The following is a 19,737-nucleotide window of genomic DNA, read 5'->3' on the forward strand; positions in this document are numbered from 1 at the left end:
GGGCTCTGCTCTGTGGGTGGGGCTTACTGATGGGTTTGACTTAGAACTGGGACACCTCAGGGCCGCTGGGGGGGCGTCACCCTAAGGCTCCACCTCCTCACTCTGAGGCTCCACCTCCTCACTGCAGTCAGTTAACAGACACACTGTAGCTTAGCAGCAATAAAACAGACTAATCATGAAGGTCTCACTGCTGGTCACATGACTTATTACAGGGTTCCCACACTTTTTTCACAATGATTTTTCAAAACCTTTCCAAAATATTTTACCAAATTTCCATGACTTAGTTCTGAAGCACAAAGATCTTTTTTTTCTGCATATGCATTTGCTGGTTTTTAGCGTACGCCAGCTGAAGTGATCTTATCTACGCAGTTTTATAAACGAGGTCAACAGTGAATTTGTGAGATCTGGTGATTCACTCTCAAATAACGCTGAACACATTTTAAACTTTAAAATAAAATACGCTATATTTCCAAAACTTAAAATATTCCATGACTTTTCAAGACTGAAAAATCGTTTTTTAAATTCCATAACCTTTCCAGGAATTTCATGACCGTGGGGACCCTGATATTATAACCATAGAGGGAGGAGTCAGAGGTTAGGGACTGTGTGTACCCGTGTCTGTGTCTGTGTGTAGTAGGGGTGGGAACCTCTGTGTACCTCTCGATACGATATGCTATACAAAGCTCACGATAACGATTATCTCATGATATGACGATACTGCGATTATCGATATATTGGTCAGAAATCAATCTACGATAATTATGACATAACAAGAAAAAAAGATTAAGTGAAAAAATACATACAGTATTTATTTTAAATCTCTGAAAGACAAATATAAAAAGTGTCCTATGAACAGTGACACTATTTTGTTGCAACATTTCTGTAAATAAGTGTCAACATACCAATGTAAACTAATAAGTATCTATAATAGTGATTTATGTAAACAATAAATATGGTCTTTATTATCAGTGACATCACTACAGTGATGAAATATTATATATTGAAATATTGCAGTAAACAATATATTGGTTCGTTCAACAGTGATAATATTTCTGTGAAGACGTACCTTCACATTTTAGTGAAAAAGCAGAAAATGTTTTTAAAAATTAAAAAAAAAAAAAAAACGATACTTAGCGGGAGCATATCGATAATCGATCGTGCGGAAAAATATCGCGATATATCGCCGTATCAAGAGTTTGTCACACTTTTGAGTGTAGTGAGTGTGTACCTGTGTCTGAGTGTGTGTGTAGTGAGTGTGCACATGTGTCTGTTGTGTGTGTAAGGTGTGTAGTGAGTGTGTACCCGTGTCCATTGTGTGTGTAGTGAGTGTGTACCTTTGTCTGTGTGTGTGTGTAGTGTGTACATGTGTCCATTGTGTGTGTAAGGTGTGTAGTGAGTGTGTACCTGTGTCCGTTGTGTGTGTAGTGAGTGTGTACCTTTGTCTGTGTGTGTGTAAGGTGTGTACCTGTGTCCGTTGAGTGCGTCTATATAGACCACTGCTGTACTGACTGCTGCTCATGCTTCAGCACCAACTTCGTCATCCTCCTCCTGCAGCACACACACACACACACACAGGTCACACACACACACACACACACACACACACACACACAACTACACACAGCTACAGTACCTGTGTATGAAGGAGGAGGAGATGACCCCCTCATCCCCCCGCTTGTCGTCCAGCCAATCAAACAGAGAAGATTTGGAGTAGAAGGAGGTGGGCAGGGCTGTGGGTCTCATCCTGGAGGCGGGTCTCGGGGTCAGCTTGTCGTGGGTGGGTGTGGTCAGAGCCTTCTGAGCTGTGGGATTGGTGGGCTTCAAACGCTGTGGGGGAGAGCGAGTGTGTGTGTGTGTGTGTGAAATCAGAGTTTAAACATTAAAAAACATAACACATGGGAACATCACTCAGTGAGACACTGTGTGTGTGTGTGTGTGTGTGTGTGTGTGTGTGTGCGTGCGTGCGTGCGTGCGTGCGTGCGTGCGTGCGTGTGTGTGTGTGTGTGTGTGTGAGACTGACCTCCTCCTTCATGGGGTCATTCAGAGGGTTCCTGAACAGAGGAGCACTGAATGGACTGTAAACCAGAACACTGAGCTGCTGCTGTAACAACTGCTGCTGAGCTGCTGCTGCACTGAGATCACTGAGAGCTACACACACACACACACACACACACACAACTTTTATATACACACACACATATATATATATATATATATATACACACATACACTAACACATATATAACATATATTTACACACATATATATATATATATATATATATATATATATATATAACATACACACACATATATATAACATTTATAGGTGAAGGTGAAGTAGGAAGGTGCTGAGTCATTGTACAACGTGATTTATTTTAGGTTAATAAATTGTTATATCTTGATTTTATTTGTCATTAATCATTAATAGCTTCTGTAAAAAAAAATAAGTATTTATTTTTAATAGTTTTTATTTATTATTTATTTTAACAGACCCCCCCAATAAAGCAAAACTGAACATTTTAGAGTGGCCTTTTATTGTGGCCACCCTGAGGCACACCTGTGCAATAATCATGCTGTCTAATCAGCATGTTGATATGTCACACCTGTGAGGTGGGATGGATTATCTCTGCTCATTAACACACATTTATCAACAATATTTGAGAGAAATATGTCTTTAGTGTTTATAGACAATGTTTTAGATCTTTGAGTTCAGCTCATGAAAATAAAAATAAACTGTTGCGTTTATATTTTTGTTCAGTGTATGACTGGACCAGATGAATCTGGTGCTCAGAAACCCTTACCAGTGCCAAAGCTGGTTCCCAGTCCAGTTCCCAGTCCACCAGTGGTCGTTTGGTTCCCAAACAAACTTCCTGCAGCTGGATTTGCCCCACAACCTTCAGAAAAACAAGAGGAATCATCCACCCATCCTGTTATTGTCCAATGAGCATCGTGTGTGTGTGTGTGTGTGTGTGTGTGTGTGTGTGTGTGCACGCTGAGTGAACGATGTGATCTGACACATAGCATTGAACCCACTAATCAGTCAAAAACAGATGTTAATAATATCACAGATAAAGAAACATCTGAATGTTGTTGTCAATATGTACAGAATCATTTGGTCTCATGGAGGTCAGTCATTATTAAAAGTGTTCCACTCTCAATAATATGTCTCTAAAAACAACATCTATATTAATTTCCCATTATTACATTGGTTTTTAAAGAAAGCTGTATTTATTCTATTTCTATATGAGCAGCACAACCAACAATTAATTCCTCTTTAAAACAGCACAACTTATGTTCAAAACTAAAATAATCAATTTTCTGTTCATATTCACAGCAGAGGGAAAGTGTTTAGAGTAAATATGTAGCTATGTCTTTGTTGTATTACAGTTTGAGGCTGATCAATATGTTGCATTACTCATATGTTCAATCAACTAATATTTGAAGATCGTTTCTCACTGAAAATACCTTTAGGCTAATTAATTACATCAATAATTCTGAATCAGATTTGATCTTGTGTGCTTACAGATTATTATTATATATTGTTCCCTGACAGGAGGTACAGTTCAGAGACAAATGTCACTGTGGGGCTACGATGTATCTGACATGACATTATTACATGGTTAGGGTTAAAGGTCAGAAGAGGAACCACTGAGTTACATTAACAATGCTTGGACTAATAATCTCTCTAATAAGTTCTGTCTAGTAACAAGGTTAAGGAAATACAGTTCAAAATGATTGACAGGCTTCTAATTACACCACTGTTACTGAATAGATTCAATCCTTCTTTTACAAAGTATAGTAATAAATATAAGGTCATTGAGGTGACATACTTCCACTGTATCTTTGACTGTCCTTTCATTAAAATGTTTTGGGAAAATGTGCATAAAGGAATTTCTGTAATATTTGGTAAAAATGTAGATCTTAGGCCTGTATCTTGTATTCTTGGTTTGTTGTTGAAGCTCCTTGATGTCCTTTTGTTTGGTGCTAGAAGATGTATTTTACTCAAATAGATCTCTGACAAACCTCCTCAGCTCTCAATGTGGGTACAAAGTATAATAGAACTCTTACCCCTGGAGCCAATGACCTACTGGCTCAAGGTCAAACACTCTTCATTCTATAAAATATGGGACCTGTTTCTAACTTATGTCAGACTACAGAATACACAGACTGTGTGAAGAGGAGTTTATGGTCTTAGATGGACAGATAATCCTAAAGAGACTCGTTCAACATATTTTAGACCTTTGATCAAGAGGAAAAGCCTGATGTCTTGGCTATGTAGCCATTTTATTTGTAATATTTTAATAATCTCTTGTTATTGTAATAACATTTACTCTTATTCATGTGTTTTTGTTTTTTTTTCACGCTTTTGTGATACACGCTTGCTTAATTTTGTATTATGTGGGTTGGTTATAGTTTTTGCTTTTTATTGCCTGTACTGTTTAAAAAATGGTAATTGATGTAAATGTTTCTTGCTTTTTGTCTTTAAATTGAAAAATAATAAAGATACAGTGTCTTTAAATAAAAAAAACAATGCTTGGACTGTATGTAACTGTGATGGGTGTGTGTCAGCTCATCATCCTGAGCTAACTGATGAATCATGTCAGAGTTTAGACGTACCAAAAGTAGACGTGTTGTTTCCCGTTCCCAGGGTGAGAGCAGGCTGGTTTCCAAACAGTCCGGTACCAAAGGAGGGGGCGCTGGTGGTGGTGGTGCCAAACCCAGCACTTGTATTCCCAAACAGACTTGGCTATAAGGAAAGACAGTTAGCTCCACCCACCGGCCTGTTTCTGTGTTAAATACACACGAGATTGTACCTGTGTGCCCGTGTTTCCAAAGCCGGGGTTGGTTTGTCCGAACAATCCGGTGGCCGCGTCGAATCCAGAGGCGGTGCTGGTCTGAGCCGCTCCAAACAGACCCCCGGCCTGAGACGCTGCAGTGTTATCGAACAGACCCTGAACACACCACACACATGGGCCAGTCAGGAAGTGGGTCACCCCCGAACCCTAAACCACTTCCTGTTTGTCATTGTAAATAAGAACCTGCACAGTGACTTATCTGATTTAATAAAGTTTAAAAAAGGTGCTTGTTGATATTGGTACATTTAGGATCAGATCTATTCTTTATATGTCTGTGACAGAACAGATCTATTCTGTGATGTCTGTGACGAAGCCCACACTGTTTTTTTTCTTTCTATTCTATTGTTTGCTATTGCACCTTTTTAAGCAGCTGTAAGCTGTTCATCAACAATGGCAATAAAACATTCTGATCTGATTCTTTAACGAACTTTGATTAGTGGAACATTGATTATGGTTGTGTGATGTGTGACCCCAGTAGAACCAGGGGAAACCTCTATGACATCATCATGTGAGGGTCATGTGATGAGGTGTGTCCCACCATGCTGCTGGTGTTGGCCTGTCCAATGGTGTTGGTGTTTCCAAAGGAGGAGAACCCTGAGCTCTGCGTGGTGTTGGTCTGTCCAAAGGGTTTGAAGAGGCTGGCGTTGGAGGGCTGGTTCTGACCAAACAGACTCCCAGAGGTGGTCTCGAAGCCCCCCGGAGCTCCTGTACTCAACACAGACCCAGTCAGTCTCATACATACTGGCCCTTTAATAACAGCTCTCAGTTCTGTGACTCACCTGCTCCAAAAGTGCTCTTGTTCTGTCCGAAGGAAAATCCAGCATTAGGAGCGGCTTCCCCAAACAGGCCTGTGGACGCGCTGGAAGTGGCTGCCCCAAACAAGCTCCTAGTCTCTGCAGCCATGGGGTTACTGGGACCTTTCCTCCCAGCCTGATAGTCCTCCAGCCTCAGCTCCTACACAGCACCACAGAAGAAAAACCTTTTCTAACAGCTGAGGATAGAGCACCACAGAAGAAGAACCATTTCTAACAGATTAGCTTCTCAAACCAACCTCCAAAGATTTGTTCTCGTACTCCTTCATGGCTGTGATGCATTGATATTTGGTGGGAACGCCTGCATTCACCTTAGTGTCACCGCCAGATGGAGGCTAAACACACACACACACACAAAATTGTCATTCCAGTGATAGACTAATCATATTTGACCTTTTATGCTTATTTCATTATTTATCACACTACGCTGATCATGTTATCAAGTGACACTGAGCTCTCCAGTAGCTGGTGTTACAGTGTGACTGGTAGTCATGTTATCTAATGGCTGATCAAAGCAGGGCCTCACGTTGAACTTGACCGTTGTCCCCAGTTGTTGTTGTTTCTGTTCCTGCTTTTGCTGAGTCGAGGTACAGCCGGAGCCTCCAAACACAGACGTGGCTCCTCCTCCGAACGGATTTGAGGTAGCGTTGGCGGCGCCAAACAAACCTCCGCCACCGCTGCTGGTGCTGGTACCAAAACCAGAGAACTGCTTTTGCTGAGTCGAGGTACAGCCGGAGCCTCCAAACACAGACGTGGCTCCTCCTCCAAACGGATTTGAGGTAGCGTTGGCGGCGCCAAACAAACCTCCGCCACCGCTGCTGGTGCTGGTACCAAAACCAGAGAACTGCTTTTGCTGAGTCGAGGTACAGCCGGAGCCTCCAAACACAGACGTGGCTCCTCCTCCAAACGGATTTGAGGTAGCGTTGGCGGCGCCAAACAAACCTCCGCCACCGCTGCTGGTGCTGGTACCAAAACCTGAGAACTGCTGTTGCTGAGTCGAGGTAGAGCCGGAGCCTCCAAACACAGACGTGGCTCCTCCTCCGAATGGATTTGAGGTAGCGTTGGCGGCGCCAAACAAACCTCCGCCACCGCTGCTGGTACCAAAACCTGAGAACTGCTGTTGCTGAGTCGAGGTACAGCCGGAGCCTCCAAACACAGACGTGGCTCCTCCTCCAAACGGATTTGAGGTAGCGTTGGTGGCGCCAAACAAACCTCCACCACCACTGCTGGTGCTGGTACCAAAACCAGAGAACTGCTTTTGCTGAGTCGAGGTACAGCCGGAGCCTCCAAACACAGACGTGGCTCCTCCTCCAAACGGATTTGAGGTAGCGTTGGCGGCGCCAAACAAACCTCCGCCACCGCTGCTGGTGCTGGTACCAAAACCTGAGAACTGCTGTTGCTGAGTCGAGGTAGAGCCGGAGCCTCCAAACACAGACGTGGCTCCTCCTCCGAACGGATTTGAGGTAGCGTTGGCGGCGCCAAACAAACCTCCGCTACCGCTGCTGGTGCTGGTACCAAAACCAGAGAACTGCTTTTGCTGAGTCGAGGTACAGCCGGAGCCTCCAAACACAGACGTGGCTCCTCCTCCGAACGGATTTGAGGTAGCGTTGGCGGCGCCAGACAAACCTCCGCCACCGCTGCTGGTGCTGGTACCAAAACCTGAGAACTGCTGTTGCTGAGTCGAGGTAGAGCCGGAGCCTCCAAACACAGACGTGGCTCCTCCTCCGAACGGATTTGAGGTAGCGTTGGCGGCGCCAGACAAACCTCCGCCACCGCTGCTGGTGCTGGTACCAAAACCTGAGAACTGCTGTTGCTGAGTCGAGGTAGAGCCGGAGCCTCCAAACACAGACGTGGCTCCTCCTCCGAACGGATTTGAGGTAGCGTTGGCGGCGCCAAACAAACCTCCGCCACCGCTGCTGGTGCTGGTACCAAAACCTGAGAACACGAAAGACTCACTCAGACACGTTCACAGAAACTAGAACCTACACAGTGCAGAGGTTCTCAACTGCAGCAGGACCATGACTCAGCAACACACACAGGAAACAGATTGGAACAGAACAGCACTGCTTCTGTTATAAACTAATTAACTGTAATGTGTAGCATGAGGAGATGCTCATTCATAAATAAATCTCCTTCAAAATAAAATAAAACACCAAATGGGTCCCAGCCCCTCAGTTGAGAACCTCTGCTAAGGGTACTAAAGGGTCCTGACTTCCAAATGATGTGGGCTTGTTGGCGCTGAAGGCATTGTTGGGCTGAGAGAAGAGCCCGCCCCCTGCCCCGCCACCCGTGTTTCCAAACAGGCTGGAGGCTCCGCTTGCCGCCCCAAACCCAAATCCAGTGCTGGTGGAGGAGGTGACTGGCTGGGAGAAGTTAGTTGACCCAAAAAGTCCGCCTGGAGAACAAGAAGAAGAAAACACGTTAGCACTGGCGTAAGAGCTGGGGTTTATATCCAGTGAACTTTACTACAGATATCAGTAGGTGTTTTAATACAGATCAAACTTTCTGATTGGATGATTGATCTATCAGAGCCTTTCACTAAATGATCTGCATCACCAACGTTATGAAGAAAACCAACATCAGAGAAGAGTGTCATTGTTCATTGAAGTGTTCAGGTGGGCGGAGCCAGGTGGGCAGAGCCAGTAGAAACCCAGGGTTTCTTAAGCAAAACCTGCCAGTGAGTAGGTTCAGTTCATGGAGAACGTTACCATGGTTACAGACTCAGAGTAGAACTAACCTCACTTTATAAAACCACAAACTCAGAGTATGAACATAACCTGCTTTCTGGAACACCCCTCAGATCAGATGTGACAGTTCAGTTCTTAACAATAAAAGCCCGTCTCACCTGGTTGGTTCTGCGTAGAGCCGAACACGCCCCCGCTGTTGGTGGTCGTCCCAAACGCTGACGTCTCAAAGCTGTTCGTGGCTCCAAAGCCTGTGTCTACACACACACACACACACACTTATAAAACCAGTCCAGACACCCCCACAGGTCAGTGGTCAGAAGACTTACTCTGCTGTCCAAGCGTAGACGAGGCTCCGAAGGCTCCCGTTCCCCCCCCAAAGGGAGTAGCAAAGGACTTGTTGCACATGCTGCCTGACTGCAGGACCGTATCAACTCTGCACACAGGGGGAACTTTGGTCAACATCACACAAGGAGGGGGCCATATTTACAACAATTATAATGTGCTGACACCAGGGGCCTCATTTACACAGGCTTGCATGAAAAAAGCGTACGTCTCAATCCAGAGACAGGCGTACGCTTGTAAAATTCTGTTGTTTTTGGGGGTTAAGGTTAAAATAAATGGAAATCACTAGACTAATATGTAGCAAGTGCTGCTAATGCTAAACCACTTTAAACAAAGTAAAAAGACTAACTAAAATAACTTTTTGTTTGAGGTTAATTGTGTTGGAACCAGTTTGATAAATTGCTTACAGTATTTTTTTTAAATGTTTGAAAAGTACTCTAATGATCTTTTATCCCTTTTTTCCATTTAGGACGATGATTATAAGTAAGTGGATTGGTTTATTACATTGGTAAAAAACTTGAAAAATGGTCCAAATGATCGGAATGAAAAAAATTACGATAAATCGCGATCTTACGAAGAAAGAATTGTGATGATTTATTTTACCATATCACTCACCCTAGTGGGAGGGGCCAAAATGTGCAGATAGGAGAGAGTGTCACATTTATGGGACGCAACCCCAGACTTGATTACATCTATAGAACTATATTATGGTAGATTTGCCTTATTTTAACTGACCCATTACATACAGTCATGTTGAATGGTTAACTGGGTTCTGATTGTGTTAAGACAATGATTAAAAGCGTTTTAATCCGTAAAATTATTAGAAGTAATAAACCTTTCCCTCTTTTTACAGCAAAGAGAACACTTTAATTTATTGTTGAATTCATGTTTTTATTATGGAAAATGTTCCCATTGATTATAAACCACTTAATGTTTGTACTTTCTAAATATCTAAAGCACATCCCCACAAAAGCACTAATAAACACCATTAAAACACTAATAAACTCCACTAAAACACTAATAAATAACATTAAAACACTAATAAATAACATTAAAACACTAATAAACACCATTAAAACACTAATAAATAACATTAAAAAACTAAGTCCTAGTTTTACTCTCACCCTATTTATGAACTAAAGAACTGGGCCTTCTATTGTTTCCACGTGCTTGGTCTGGGAACCATAGAAGACCTCCACCTGCTCCAAGTGCGCTATTTCTGCCCGTGACGTCACATCGTCACTGTGACGGCGGGAATTCAATCTGTGACGTAAAGCTTATGACGCAGCAGTTCGAACCCGCAGTTAACGTAAAAAAGGCGTCAACAACGTTAAAAACATCACACGTGTGCTTTCGGACACAGAGCTCGACAAACATCGTCATCTGTCGGCTTTTTCCGCCGTTTGAGCTACTTCATGTGTCAGGCTAACCTTAGCCGACTAGCTGCCTGGTGCTAAGTCCCTGTAATACACACTGTAGTACACACAAAGTTACAGACTGTAGTACACACACATATACCCAATGTAGTACACACACAGATACACACTGTAGTACACACACACATTTACACAATGTAGTACACACACAGATACACACTGTAGTACACACACATATACACACTGTAGTACACACATATATATACACACTGTAGTACACACACAGATACACACTGTAGTACACACACATATACACACTGTAGTATAAACAGATTCACAATGTAGTACACACACAGATACACACTGTATTACACACAGATACACGCTGTATATATATATATATATATATATATATAGTGAAAGCCTATTTTAATTTTAATAATATGTATTATTATTATTATTATTATTATTACTCACCTTAGTGATAAACGTTTCTCACTGAGGACACCTGCTGGTCAATATGTTTAGTGGAGTCACTCCTGTAGATTCTATGCAGCTTTCATCTTTATACCGCTTTCAACTTATCCTGAGTAACCATGACTACTTGTCAACATTGAGGTGTTCTACAAACTTGCATTTAAGACAAGTATGAAATAATTTATGAACGGTATCATTGCAGTCCAAACAAATCTGAAGTTGCCCCCCTTAACCAAGCAGGAGCCATGTTGAAAGTCTCAGGTCATTCTGAGCCTGATTCCCAGAGATATTTGACGAACACACACACACACACAGACATATATATATATGTATATACGTGTAAATCATATGTGTAAATGGATCAGAAAGACACAATTGAAAGCTCTGAAGCTGCATGTGAGCATGTGTCTGTGTGCGCATGCCTCTGCTACAGGAGAACAACATTCACGGACACGTAGGCACGGTTAGCTTAGCATGTCGGCATTTCGGCAGTAATACACAAAAAAAGAGAGCAAAGGATCGCAATTTGTAATTCCTATAACGCAAAAATAAGTCCTGGTGGAGCTGCAAACAAAACGCTCCGTTATTCACCATAAGAAACCAGCACACCACTGAGTATGCAGCATTTAAAGCTAGAAATCAAGCTAATGCTAAAGCTAAGCTAGCATATTTAATAATATGTATTATTATTATTATTATTACTCACCTTAGTTATAAACGTTGCTCACTGAGGACACCTGCTGGTCAATATTTAGGTAGTGTTTAGTGCAGTCACTCCTGTAGATTCTATGCAGCTTTCATCTTTATACCGCTTTCCACTTATCCTGAGTAACCATGACTACCTGTCAACATTGAACTGTTCTACAAACTTGCATTTAAGACAAGTATGAAATAATTTATGAACGGTATCATTGCAGTCCAAACAAATCTGAAGTTGCCCCCTAAACCAAGCAGGAGCCATGTTGAAAGTCTCAGGTCATTCTGAGCCTGATTCCCAGAGATATTTGAGGAACACACACACACACACACACACATATATATATATATATATATATATATATATATATATATTTATATGTGTGTGTGTGTGTAAATCATACGTGTAAATGGATCAGAAAGACACAATTGAAAGCTCTGAAGCTGCATGTGAGCATGTGTCTGTGTGCGCATGCCTCTGCTACAGGACAACAACACTCACGGACACGTAGGCACGGTTAGCTTAGCATGTCGGCAGTAATACACAAAAAAAGAGAGCAAAGGATCGCAATTTGTAATTCCTATAACGCAAAAATAAGTTCTGGTGGAGCTGCAAACAAAACGCTCCGTTATTCACCATAAGAAACCAGCACACCACTGAGTATGCAGCATTTAAAGCTAGAAATCAAGCTAATGCTAAAGCTAAGCTAGCATATTTAATAATATGTATTATTATTATTATTATTACTCACCTTAGTTATAAACGTTGCTCACTGAGGACACCTGCTGGTCAATATTTAGGTGCTGTTTAGTGCAGTCACTCCTGTAGATTCTATGCAGCTTTCATCTTATCCTGAGTTACCATGACTACCTGTCAACATTGAGCTGTTCTAAAAACTTGCATTTAAGACAAGTATGAAATAATTTATGAACGGTATCATTGCAGTCCAAACAAATCTGAAGTTGCCCCCCTAAACCAAGCAGGAGCCATGTTGAAAGTCTCAGGTCATTCTGAGCCTGATTCCCAGAGATATTTGAGGAACACACACACACACACACACACATATATATATATATGTGTGTAAATCATACGTGTAAATGGATCAGAAAGACACAATTGAAAGCTCTGAAGCTGTATGTGAGCATGTGTCTGTGTGCGCATGCCTCTGCTACAGGAGAACAACACTCACGGACACGTAGGCACGGTTAGCTTAGCATGTCGGCAGTTCGGCAGTAATACACAAAAAAAGAGAGCAAAGGATCGCAATTTGTAATTCCTATAACACAAAAATAAGTCCTGGTGGAGCTGCAAACAAAACGCTCCGTTATTCACCATAAGAAACCAGCACACCACTGAGTATGCAGCATTTAAAGCTAGAAATCAAGCTAATGCTAAAGCTAAGCTAGCATATTTAATAATATGTATTATTATTATTATTATTACTCACCTTAGTTATAAACGTTGCTCACTGAGGACACCTGCTGGTCAATATTTAGGTGGTGTTTAGTGCAGTCACTCCTGTAGATTCTATGCAGCTTTCATCTTTATACCGCTTTCAACTTATCCTGAGTAACCATGACTACCTGTCAACATTGAGCTGTTCTACAAACTTGCATTTAAGACAAGTATGAAATAATTTATGAACTGTATCATTGCAGTCCAAACAAATCTGAAGTTGCCCCCCTAAACCAAGCAGGAGCCATGTTGAAAGTCTCAGGTCATTCTGAGCCTGATTCCCAGAGATATTTGAGGAACACACACACACACACACATATATTGATATGTGTGTAAATCATACGTGTAAATGGATCAGAAAGACACAATTGAAAGCTCTGAAGCTGCATGTGAGCATGTGTCTGTGTGCGCATGCCTCTGCTACAGGAGAACAACATTCACGAACACGTAGGCACGGTTAGCTTAGCATGTCGGCAATTCGGCAGTAATACACAAAAAAAGAGAGCAAAGGATCGCAATTTGTAATTCCTATAACGCAAAAATAAGTCCTGGTGGAGCTGCAAACAAAACGCTCCGTTATTCACCATAAGAAACCAGCACACCACTGAGTATGCAGCATTTAAAGCTAGAAATCAAGCTAATGCTAAAGCTAAGCTAGCATATTTAATAATATGTATTATTATTATTATTATTATTACTCACCTTAGTTATAAACGTTTCTCACTGAGGACACCTGATGGTCAATATTTAGGTGCTGTTTAGTGCAGTCACTCCTGTAGATTCTATGCAGCTTTCATCTTATCCTGAGTTACCATGACTACTTGTCAACATTGAGCTGTTCTAAAAACTTGCATTTAAGACAAGTATGAAATAATTTATGAAACCAAGCAGGAGCCATGTTGAAAGTCTCAGGTCATTCTGAGCCTGATTCTGATACTGTTGCAAACTTATATTACTGCTAGTGTTGAATTATTCTACAATATTCACTCATTATAACAGTAAAGTAGAGCATCCTAAGTTCATATACTGCAGTAATTCAACCAGTAGAAAATGATGTGAACACCTGATTATGCATGAAAAACAATACCGTTATATACCGTGAAACTGTTAGAAGTTTGAAAAACACCGAATACATATATATATATATACACGTACACACACACACATACATATACACACACACACACACACACTAATATAGAAGTATGTATAGCTATAATAAAGTGGGAGGTTCAGTAGCTTTTCATTAATGGTTAAATTCAAAGACGTGTTTGAACGTGTGACGTCAGGGACACATTTAGGTTTGTTGTGAAATGTGTACAGTGATAACTATTGCGTTTTCATATATTTTGGCTTCTAGAAAGGACACTGTAGGGAGTTGAACCCCATTCCACTAATGTGATTCACTCTGAATGCATGACAAGTGAGCCCCTCAGTTTGTTTAGGTTTAGCAACACAGAACCGCGTATGCTTACATACGCGGTTCCCTGGCCCCGCGGGCTTGGCCCCCTAAAAACACTGTTTTAAAAACCTAAACTCCCAAACCGCAAATGTATTTATTTGGGTATTAAGTGTTGTTGTTGATTAATCCTGGTTCAAATCTTGACATTTTAGTCAAAATATTTCAATTTGGTGCATTTTCTTGTAAAATGTAAGACTGACTGCCATTTTGAGCAGTTTTAGTTTTCACTGATAAAAATGTAAAATAAAGCAATAAAATCAGCAGCAACAGTAATATAATAACATATAATAACATAGCACCTTATCCCCTTCACTGTGGCAGTATAATGAAATACACTACTTATTTAAAAATATTATATTGTAAGTTTTTTCAGTTTTTTTTTTCTTTTTTTACCCTAAATGTAAATCTAGTCCAAAACTAACATAGTCAGTCATGCCCTGCACTCAGCATCATCAGGGTTACTACTATGAGATGGTGACACCTCATGGTTACTTTCCCTTACTGATACACTGCTGTGATATTCTCTGGTCCTCTAGGTGGCGTACCCAGTCCAGGACCCTTCCCCACTCAGGTGAGGCTGCCTGCTTCACTTCAGGACATGATCACAGTCCTATGTCTGTCTAAGATCCTTCCTCTCCACATGGTCTCACAGCAGGTTTTCTGAGACTTCAAAATCACTTGCATCATGCTATATTGATTTGTTCAGAGGTTTTTTTTTTTTTAAATTTATTTTTCTTCTAGTGTTCAAAGACTCTTTTCCTGGCTTTGATGTGAGTCTGCTCTGTGAGATGGTCCTCAAGGAGCAACACAATACCTTTCCCCATCTCAGCAAAGTGTTGTCATGATCATACATATTCAACATCTGATAGATGTTGGTTCATTTTTATTTTCCCTGATACTTTCCCAGGATGGAAGCGCAAATCTATGGAAGCCCATTCCCGCCAGTAAAAAAAAAACCCAACAAAAAAATAGGAAAAGTTAAATAATAACTAAAAAAGCGATAGTATCTCATAATTATGAGATACTAAGTTGAGATTCTATCAAAGGTCTATATGGTCTTCTATGTGATGCACCAAAGCTTCTATTGGGAGGGGCTGAGACAAATCTTTACAGATAAATAGGACTGAAGACTACTTTCGACGTGGATTCACAAATTGTGAAATAGTAGTTGTTTTGGAGGAATCTGACAACATCAAAATGAGCCTCCGGACCCTGGAGAGAAAACTACAGAAAAACCAACTGTGTAGGAGATGAAATAAGACAGATGAAGCTCAAGTGGCAGCCTTTATAGACCTTTATAGACCTTTATAGACCTTTATAGACCGTCAGTTCCAGACGTCTGGCAGGCAACACGGCTACAGATGAATGTTGGATGGCCAGGATAATTACTGACAGAGAAACTGTGTGTAAACTGATGAGACTAGTTATAGCATGTAAAAACATAATTTGCATTATTTCACTGCATTGTCATACACAAGTACATGTAACCCTCATAAACTTTTAGATTCCCGTGGGGTGCCAAAGCATCTACACATTTCCAGTGAGAGTCAGAGTTTCAAAAACAGCTTGTGAACGTGACAGTCACTTAATTATCTCATAATCATGACTTATATTTGTCATTGGTTCCAGCGAGATTCATTTTGTCTTTTTTTTTTAGTAGTATGTTAAGGTGAAGTTTCGTTTATTCAGACAATGTTTTTCCAGCCTTCGTCAGAGGAGTTCTGCTGATCGCCTTTGATGGTTCCAAAGGAAGCAACAAAGAACTGATCAGAACTCCTCTGATCAGCAGAACTCCTCTGACAAAGACTGGAAAAACCTTGTCTGAATTAACAAAACCTCAGCTTAACATACTAATAAAAAAGAAGACAAAATTAATCTCACGCTGGAACTAATACATGGAAGTCAAGTGAAACTTCAAAGGAAGAATCAAAGGTGAACAGCAGAACTCCTCTGACGAAGAGTGGCAGTTGACAGTCGAAACATCCTGAAAAACCATGAATGAATAAACAAAACCGCAACTTAACATAGATTTTTTTATTGTTATAATTGTTTTATTTTTTTTATTTTTATTTTTTACTGGCGGGAATGGGCTTCACAAGATCACCTGTTATACCACCATCTTCATTTTCACTGGCTGCACTGCACACAATGCTAAACATAGCCATATATACGTTGGGTCACATTTTTGCAGACTTCAGCAGGTGACTTCATATTATCTTCATTACCCAGTGAATGGGACCTCGTTTAGCTCCGGTTCTGTGACTTCTCCAAAGGGGTTCCTGCTCACCCATGGCCTCTCTGCGCTCTACCTCGAGCCGGTTGTAGCTTCTCTGTTTTCAGGAGTAAATGTTTTCCATTCCTGGGCCAATGAATGCCACCTTTGTCCCTTCATCCTCCACCTTGTGTGAGAAAACCCCCCTCGCTGTACTCACCAAGACTGCACAAACTTAACCTCTTCCCCCTCTCCACCTCACACAGGAAAAGAAACATGCCGGGTGTGCTGCTTTGATTCAGACTCAGTAATCTGGAGGTTTGGATAAACGACGGGCTCAGAGGCCTCTGAGGGCCGCCAGGTTTAGCAGCACAAGCAGGAAAATGCGAGATAAGTTGTTGAAATGTGATCAAAGATTGATCAAACATAATATAAATAAGTAATCCTGGTTTTCAGGTTGTTTTCTACAAATTCTGAGGACTTATCTCATTATTACTGATGGTCCCTTTGCACCACTTACACTCTGCACAGGGTTAAAAATAACAGTAATTTCCTCTGGTCCTCGAAACCAATTTTGTAAGTTATGGGATCTGAATTTGACAAACTAATCCAAACAAGAAGAGCAGAAAAATCAGGTAAACTTTAGGAAATTGATAAATGTTTGTCAATGCATCACTTAGGTTGTAGAAAAAGTCATTTCTGCGGCAGTTTTGGCTTGTTGTAGCCGTTCCTTCACATGTAAACCTTCCACCAATGATTTCCTTCTGAATGTGTGGTGACAAACATAACAGTGCTAATCTAAGGTTTTTCAATGAAGGAAGCATCTAGAAAGACACTACAACCCCTTTGGAGGAAGATGAAACCTTACTATCGGGAAGACATAAAGGGCGATAATCAAATATTTACCGCTACATAAACTTCCTGATGCGACTGGTGTTCCATATTATATCAAATATTGAAAATATTTCCTTAAATTAACTAATCTTAAAGTTTTTTTGAAAAAAATTACAAATATATTATTGATTATTGCATCATTTGATGGAGAGGATTATCTATGGCGGACGCTGGTTAATCAGCTGGAGCAGGCAGCAATAAAGCAAAATGATTAGTTAAAGAGTTACATGAGGTCCCATTTTAATCGCTGTAAAAAGACCATGTGCCATGGACATTCACACTTTAAAGACTTGTAAGAAATGCATTTCCTCATTAATAGCGATACAATAGGTCAAAATGTAATGAGAGCCCCCATTTTTTAATAATAAACATCGCAATGCAATACACAATCCGGATCCGATCTGGATGAAACTGGATGATTGAGGAACCAACTCAACTCAACTGAGTCGAATTTCATAGATCAGTCTGATTTTTTTTATTTTTAAAACTGATCCAGAATCAGTTTATTGATCTGGATCCCCTCCAACATTTAATGGAATCTTTCATGTTGTAAGATCTATCTTAGGTTGCAATTTTATCAAAACCTGTTATTTACTTTAGACGTAATCCAGCCAACAAACAAACAAGATCACTCAGAGGGCAAAATATCCAGATATTAACAGTTATCTGCGTCAATGATCCTGATCATGGAACCATGATCATTTACACTTTAAAGGTACAAATCTCATGCAGGGGGGTGCAGTAGAACCAGCGCAAAGAGCTGAACATAGGGATTTTCAAACTGATCCAGAATCGGGCATATTGATCCGGATCCCTTCCAAAATGTAAGGTTTATCTGTGGTTAAAATGTTGTCCAAATCTGTTAAACACTTTTGAGGTGATCCTGCTAACAGACAAACAAACAACCAAATAAATAAACAAACGCTGGTGAAAACATTACTTCCTTTCCGGAGGTAAAAAAAAAAAAAAAAACCTCTGCTGTTACTGACTATATATATATATATACATAACAAGTTCTGATGAACTACGGCCAGGCCCGCCGAACGTCTCTGTGCTGAATAGCATGTACCACCTTCCTGAGAATTCAGTGAAATGACGGGTCCACCGAGTAAAACGAAATAAATTGTGCTACGTAAAACCGTAATCTACGTTGAATTGCCTTTGAAACGATATATCACACGACTATGTTCCAATAAATTTAGAAATTACCAAAAAGTGTCCCCTCCCCTTTCAAAAAGGTCTCGGAGAGGCTCTAGACATCCGCTCATAGAATGTCCATGTCAAATTACAGCCTGATTTAACGAGTATTAACGGAGGCGTAGTCATTTGAAAAATTGTGCCCCCTGTGGCACATACGGAGTAATGGGTCCCATTCATATATTGGTATGTGTCAATGATTTGGTACCACCAACTGTCGCAATATTTGACTCACAAATAAATGAGCAATTGACTTAAATGGAAATTGCAGGAAATTGATAATTATACGTTGGAAGAGAATGCTATCAACTAGCTCAAAAAGTCCATGTACCTGTATCTGAGCCACCCATTAGAGGCCTTAAACAAGCCTATACCAGTTTTTATTTTAGTTTTTTTAATCACAGGTATTATTTGTGTTTGTTTTAAGAAAACGCAAGCTGTGTTCAGGGGTTGGTCACAGTTTCACCGTGAGTATATTTCATAAAGGAAACTTTAAACATTGACCGTCAATGTGTGTTTTCCATTTTATGTCTTTTAAACAAATCTGTCACTTTTCCCGGACGGAGCACAATGTAAGACATCTAACAGGCCTATTCTGATCAGCTTTGATGGACACCTCCCCATGCTATGGTCACTGTGTCCAAACCTAGACACCCTCTAGACCCCAGGAGCCTCCCCCATCACCACCACCTCCTTCCGTCATTGCCATCTCCTCTCCGGCCCCCCTCTCTCTCTCCCACCGTCCCCTTTTTTCATCCTGTGAGCTTCCACACCCTTCCTCACCCACCAACCCCCATCTTCACCGTGCAGCTATCCCACTGCTCTGCCATCTCGCAGCATTCCGCGGCCCCGTGCACACAGAAGCCTATTGTGTGTGCTGGGAGTCGGCAGAAGGCCGCATACAGTCCAAGCACCACAGAAAATAGATGTGCAGAACTGGATGAGACGTAGTATTACTGCTGTACTCAAACCTGTGTCTCATTCTGTTTCTACTGTATATACAGTAACTGTATCTTTATTATGCTGATGGATGCTGATTGCTTTTAGATCTCTACAATATTTGCACGCTTTAAATCTATTCATAGGCTTCACATTTACAGCTAATTATAACTTATGGGTACTTTTTTTTTATCTGAGCTCCTTATTGTTCAATAACCAACAGATTAGAGCCTGACCAATATGGTATTTTTTGACTCTATGCCAAATTTGGGGTTTTACAAACTTGATATCCGATGTATCTGCCAATAACTGATACATTGGTTGATATA

The 19,737-nt window shown here is 40.9% G+C and overlaps 1 protein-coding gene across 4 annotated transcripts; it reads right to left on the reverse strand.

The window, feature by feature from the left end:
• Window positions 1–13,507, reverse strand: LOC114467348 (nuclear pore complex protein Nup98-Nup96-like). Of its 4 annotated transcripts, none has more exons than XM_028453552.1 (15): window positions 13,407–13,507; window positions 8,684–8,790; window positions 8,516–8,611; window positions 7,883–8,065; window positions 6,197–7,605; window positions 5,910–6,005; window positions 5,638–5,812; window positions 5,397–5,563; window positions 4,817–4,954; window positions 4,620–4,749; window positions 2,804–2,896; window positions 2,021–2,148; window positions 1,634–1,827; window positions 1,466–1,548; window positions 1–121 (listed from the first exon to the last, which is right to left on the reverse strand). In XM_028453552.1, exons 2-14 carry the CDS (start codon window positions 8,760–8,762, stop codon window positions 1,485–1,487), a joined length of 2,952 nt encoding a protein of 983 aa, XP_028309353.1. In that variant the 5' UTR covers window positions 8,763–8,790; window positions 13,407–13,507; the 3' UTR covers window positions 1–121; window positions 1,466–1,484. The 4 variants fall into 4 exon arrangements, with proteins under 4 accessions (XP_028309353.1, XP_028309354.1, XP_028309355.1 ...); XM_028453553.1 differs by lacking the exon at window positions 13,407–13,507 and adding an exon at window positions 12,697–12,735; XM_028453554.1 differs by lacking the exon at window positions 13,407–13,507 and adding an exon at window positions 11,259–11,313.
• Between the last annotated feature and the right edge of the window lie 6,230 nt (window positions 13,508–19,737).

Source organism: Gouania willdenowi, chromosome 7 (genome assembly GCF_900634775.1).
Source record: "Gouania willdenowi chromosome 7, fGouWil2.1, whole genome shotgun sequence".
NCBI lineage: Eukaryota > Metazoa > Chordata > Actinopteri > Blenniiformes > Gobiesocidae > Gouania > Gouania willdenowi.

Coding starts and splice junctions, on each gene's coding strand:
- LOC114467348 (XM_028453552.1), bottom strand. CDS start 8,762: ATGTGCAACAAGTCCTTTGCTACTCCCTTTGGGGGGGGAACGGGAGCC. Junction 8,612..8,683: donor GTCTACGCTTGGACAGCAGA/GTAAGTCTTCTG, acceptor GTGTGTGTGTAG/ACACAGGCTTTGGAGCCACG. Junction 5,564..5,637: donor CAAGAGCACTTTTGGAGCAG/GTGAGTCACAGA, acceptor TGTTGAGTACAG/GAGCTCCGGGGGGCTTCGAG.